At 40.5% G+C, this 6,000-nt stretch overlaps 1 protein-coding gene across 2 annotated transcripts in view; it reads right to left on the bottom strand.

Moving 5' to 3' along the window:
* The window catches only part of LOC138164868 (leucine-rich repeat-containing protein 7), a 602,064-nt gene that overhangs the window by 267,576 nt on the left and 328,488 nt on the right, over positions 1 to 6,000 (bottom strand). For both annotated transcript variants that reach the window (XM_069092797.1, XM_069092796.1), the window contains one exon: positions 1,081 to 1,137. In XM_069092797.1, the coding sequence (XP_068948898.1) occupies positions 1,081 to 1,137 (57 nt within the window). The remainder of the gene's footprint in view (positions 1 to 1,080; positions 1,138 to 6,000) is intronic.

A 6,000-nucleotide genomic window follows, 5' to 3' on the forward strand; every position in this document is an offset into this window, starting at 1 on the left:
GACAGAGAGAAACAGACACAGAGACAGAGAGAGAAACAGAGACAGAGGCAGAGAGAAAGAGAGAAACGGAGACAGAGAGAGACAGAGAGTCAGAGACAGACAGAGAAAGAGATAAAGAGGGATAGAGAGAAAAAGAAACAGAGACAGAGACAGAGAGACAGAGAGGGAGAGAGAGAGGTGGTCTTATTTTTTTCATTTGTATCTCCAATGCTTAGCACACTGCTTTGCACATATATGCTTAAGAAATGCTTTCATTTATTCCTTATAGACCATTGTAGAAGTTTATACTTTTACAAATGTAGAAGTTAAGTTTTAGGGTAAATTTCAACTTTTAATAAAGGAGAGATCATCTATGATTTCAATGTGTCTATTTCTTTTTTTTTTCCTTTTTGGAGGGGGGAAGTCCGTTGGGGTTAAGTGACTTGCCCAAGGTCACATGGCTAGTAAGTATTAAGTGTCTGAGGCCAAATTTGAACCTGACTCCAGGGCCAGTGCTCTATTCTCTGTGCCACCTAGCCACCCCTGTGTCTATTTCTTAAAAGCAAAACAAAACACTCTTTTGGTTCCATTAAATAAATAATATGTAACGGGATATTTTGAAAATATTTGTAAATACAGAACTTATGCTAAACGTCCCTGGGATTCTATTTAAATATGGGCTTAAATAGAGGTGGATTTTGATGTTTTTCTTGAAAAATGATGCTTTTACTATTATTTTTAAAAATTCAGGCATATTATAGTCCAAGGGCTACATAAAGCATCAGGGCTGAAAAACTCATGGTGGTCTACTGCTCCATGAAGAACCTAAAATAGACTCATTCACTTTCCCCTTGTCCTGGCTGGAAAGGCGAAGACAATTCTCAATTTTCATCTACCTAGTCTGCCTACTTTTCTAAGGGACTAGGTAGACATTTTTTAGGAAAACTAATCTAGTCTTTCCCTTAGAAGCACACATGCTGAATGCACAGAGAAAAAGAATGTGACAACCTCCACATACAGAAATTGTCATTTTTCCCATCACTTGAAAACAAAACTTTGAAAACTGCTAGTCAGACTTTAACAAAACATGTGCTCACTTACTTTGGTAGAGTTTTCAAGTGATTTTCTCTTAATTCCAAGATCCGCAATTTGACAAGTCTACAGAAAGAGATACAAAGTTGTTTCTTAATATAATCTTATGACAAAGTGGTTTAGAAGTCAACATGAATGTCTTTTACCCCCTTATTGCCCAGAAAGAAATGTCCAAGAAAACCGGTACCATGTTGACATATGGTATAAAAAGGAACATGACTCATTACCATAGTAGGGCCTAGAATCTTATTAACTTCTTTTGTAAAGGAAACTGAGACCCCCAGAGTTTGATTGCCTTGTCCTGGACACCTAGGTAGCAAATTGCACGGGAGGGCATCCTAAGCCAGTGCTCATATCCCAAATCTGGCTTCTTTTTATGCTCCTCTGGATGCAGAGTCAGAGGACCCAGGTTCAGATCCTGTTCAGATCCTTGCCCCCTTGGCCTCAGTTTCTTCATCCATAGAATGAATGTGTTGGACTAAGCACCTCTAAGGTCCCATTGATCTCTTAATCTATGAACCTATGACATTTCATGCATTTTTATGAGCCAACTTCCCCCTCCCCACTTTTGTATCTACAAAGGGATACTGCTCTGTGAGCTCATTTGAAATAGCTAAATTTTATTTAGAATGGTCAAATGAACCTTCAAGATTACGAGATCTTGATTATGAGATAAGTGGCCTCTGTTTTCAGATTCAAGAATATGTGGGTTCAAGTCTCACCCTTCACTTATATTGGTTATGTAATACTGCTCAAGGTAAACTGGAGCTTGCTCACTGATGAAATGACAGGTCTGTCCCTTCCTGTAATGCGAATGTAAATTTTAAAGATCTTCCCTGCCCCTAGGCTAATGTGCACCAGAAGCCTGGGGTGGGAGGCTTGTTTTTCAGTAGATACTTCTTGATTGGCCAGTGAGTCAATAAGGTTGTTACATTCTCTGAGCCAGGAGAAGGCTATATAAGCCCTGATGGGGAGCTTTGTTTTGGGACTCACTTTGAGAAGTGTTCTGTGATTTGATCTGAATTCTGGGAAGCCGTTGTTGAGAGTCCCCCGGCTTTGAAAAACCCAGAATGTGGAAACCCAGATGTTGACTGGGTATGGATGTAATGGTTGGACAGTTTGGAAATCTTTCTACTTGATGTTTCTGTCTTGATAATTCTGCCTGTATACTTTGAGGTTCAGGGTGCTGACCTTTTCTCCTGAACAAGGTAAACGATATATGTCTGACTGATTAAAGTAAGCTTGTTAACCCATTTTGAGTTGCTTTCCTTTAACAAAGCAGATCCAAGAACCTGTGTGAGCAGCCACCCTAGGGACTCCAGGGTGCTTGCTGCTACACTTCCCACAAAGTCCATGATTTCTGTGTTTGGGACAAGAATCCCATTCATTCATTCAACAACTTAAGCTTCTCTGAACCTAGGTGCTATGGGAAGATAATAAAGACAGTAATAAACAAAGACAGTAATCAAAATGGGGCGGTAATAAGATAAGGCAGGTGCCCGTAGGGAGCTTACCATCTAGCAGGCAAAGAAAGATTTAAACAAATAATTATAAAGTGAGGCCGAATTTGAGATGTCAGTAACAGAGATATAAAGAGGTAATACTGATGAAAGTGTTCCTATGGCACTGCTATGTCCTTTGATCCTGAGAGGTAGGGGCTGTTATTATTCCCATTTCATAGATGAGGAAACGGAGGCAGAGAGAGGTTAAGTGACATGCCCAGAGTTACACAGCTAGTAAGGTCTTCCTTATTCCAGTTCTAGCCCTCTAACCACTGAACCACCCACCTGAAGGATAGAATGAATATTGTTTCATTCTTTTTATTGGCATCTTCCTGGACTTAGAGCAAAGCCTGGAACCTCACAGGCACTTAACAAATGTCTAGGGGCGGCCAGGTAGCACAGCGAGTAAGAACACTGGCCCCAATGTTGGGATGACCTGGGGATCAAATCTGGGCTCAGATACTCAGCACCACACCCAGAAACACCTGGCCACGTAACCTTGAGCAAGTTACTTAACCCCGATTGCTTAATATAAAAAAAAACAAATGTCTATTGATGGATATAATTATTAGAAAGTGAAAAATTCAAGTAAGTGATCGTTCTGTCTGTCCAGCACCAACTGATTAGTTTAGTTCATTCTCTTTATGACCTGAGGTCAGCTGACACAGGCAGGCAGAAGAGGTTTGCCCCTTGCTGACTTTAAACAATTAGAAGCTGGCTTGGGTGTGGGGAAGAATGGATAGCTACTGTTTCTTTTGTGACTCCTCTGATTAAGAATTTATTGCTTGGTCTGTATTCGGGATTAAGGACGATTTTAGCCTCTTTGTTCAGATTCCAGTGTGGGGCTTCATCTGGCCTGTCCAGGCCTGACAAATCTCTCCACTAACCACTTCGCAAGAAGCTGCCTAACCATCTGCTGGGTACAGTGGCTGACCCCACTCTCCGAGCTCTTCTCCCTCTGGCCCTACTTTGTGTGCTTTTGTCTTCATCCCTCTGCATTGATTTCCTTTGACCATCAGCCCTTCTGGCCCCATTCTCTCCTTTCTAGGCCTCAAGTCCTTTCTTCCTAGTGTTCACTTTCATTTTTTATATCATAGTTTTTGGATCCCCTATTCAACAAAACTTTTTCATACCTCGTGGATTTGACCCCCTACTAGGAAAAGACATTCCCAAAGCATTTATGTAACCTCATCTGCTTTCCACATTTTTAAACTATTTAACAGAAAGATGGATCTTTGTGACTGAGGATTTGGTATTTTTGTCCCTGCAGAACTTGCTCTCCACCAACTCAGATTATAACTCTCCCAATTTAGCAGATGGTCTTTGAGAGCTGCTCTGGTTGGAAATTTCATCGCCATTAGCTCATCGGGGATGGGTCTCAGAGGTGATCTAAGCTGCTCCTTGGGAAAAAGGTCCAAAGGCCAGTGTCCAAAGCCTTTCTCTCTTGCTGGATCTGTGATGGTCTGGCATGGATTTGAGGTCTGAGAAGACCTTCTAGACTGCTTCTGTTCTATAGTAGAACTTTGGAAGAGAACTTCATGGGAGAAGTGTGACAATGTTTCAGAAATACTTTGGGTTCAACAGAAAAACTTTGGAGATAAGACTTCGGTTCTAAATGTCTCTCTCCTTAGCCCAAGTGCCAGGTTAATAATAAAAAGGAAGGCATTCAGTCTGACACAACCAGTATGGAAACACCTTCCAACCCTGCAATGAGCAGATTTCACAGTAGAACTAGTGTCAGAAGACCTAGATTTTAGCACCAATTCTGCTTTTTGGAAGAGATGATAGACTGCTAGACTTAAAACTAGGAAGGCATGGGTTCAAATCTTGCCTCTGCTACTTAACCATGTGCAAATCACAACCTTTCTAGGTTCTAGTTTTTTAATCTGTGAAACAAGGGAGTTGAACTTGCTTGTGAATAAGATACCATCTGATTTTAAATCTAGGCTCCTCTGGTCCTATGTCATTGAATGCTACAATTTAATTAGCATAAATTTTAGCCATGACAATGTTATATGGAATAAAAGCTTTCATTAGCTATTGGGGTCTATTTTCCATATAAATGAGCTTAATTTAATTAATTAATGAGATTTCCTATGTGTCTCCTATGTCTTCCTATGAAATCTCATTTATGCTAATTAAATAAAAGGTTAAAAATTTCATTCATTTCATTTCTTGAAAATATACATAGATAGTAATATTTCTTACATGTCCAGACTTTAGGGACAAAAATGAAGATAAAATAAAGTAGGTTTTCCCTACCTCCTCCTATTGTGAGAGAACATTAATGTTATCCAGAAAAGATGATGGTTATTTTGTTTATGAAATAAATTCAAATGAAGCAATGCATGTGAAAGTGATTTCTAATAATAAGGCAATACATTTCACGTCATCTGCGTATTTCCGTGTGTGTATATACCTTGAGCTCTACGCAGGGAAGTGTTCTTATCATTCCTATTCCTCATATACATAACTGCAGCTTTCCATGTCTATGTGTGTGAGATACGAGCTTTTTTATTATTTGGGGTCCAGGGATTCTTTTCATATTTTCCTATGGTCTTTATTTTAAATCTTTCACCTGAGGTCCCTGCTCCTGGCCTGGCAAACATTGGCGAACAAGACAAATGGAAACCCCAAAATAATATTGACTCTAATCCAGGGCTGGCACTTGGCACTCCTTTCCTGGGCATCTGCCCAGAAGTCCATTGTGCCCCTTCCCTTTCTGCCTTTGAATCTTATTCCTTCAGGTCTTGTTTCAGGTGCCATCTTCCTGGGTGAAGCCATCCAGGTTTGCCTCTGAGATGAGTTCTTTCTCGCCCTGTACTGTACTGACTCCCGTGTTCATGCTGTAACCCCTCGCTCTCCTTCCCTTCAAGCCACTCAGCCAGAGGCCCAAGCACTTTCTCCTAAGGGAGGCCTTTCTCATTCCCCAGGCATAGTACTTTTCTCTTGCCTGCCTCCTGTGCTTTTATTTACAATGCAAATATTTGGGATTTAGTAGTGTTTGTACATGCTGCATCCCCTTATGGAAAAGAAGCTTCTGTAGGGGAGGGATTTTTTCATATTTCCTAGTTCCCAATAAGGTCTAACATATAGGTACTTAATTAATTTTTCCTGATTTGAACATAAAATTCTATGGTCTTTCCAATTATTAATTTTTTTTTGCTTTTTTGAGGGGTGAAGGTAGGGCAATTGGGGTTAAGTGACTTGTCCAAGGTCATATGGCTAGTTTTGTGTTGTGTCTGAGGCTGGATTTGAACTCAGATCTTCCTGACTCCAGGGCTGGTGTTGTATTTACTGCACCACCTAGCCACCCCTGGTCTTTCTAATTCTTGAAACAATCATCTACCTCAGCTATCTACCTATGTGTATCCATCTACCTCTCTCTCTCTCTCTCTCTCTCTCTCTCTCTCTCTCTCTCTTTCTC

This window comes from Petaurus breviceps, unplaced genomic scaffold, assembly GCF_028583685.1.
Source record: "Petaurus breviceps papuanus isolate PSGF00001 unplaced genomic scaffold, PetGlider_PUasm1.0 207, whole genome shotgun sequence".
Classification (NCBI taxonomy): Eukaryota; Metazoa; Chordata; class Mammalia; order Diprotodontia; family Petauridae; genus Petaurus; species Petaurus breviceps.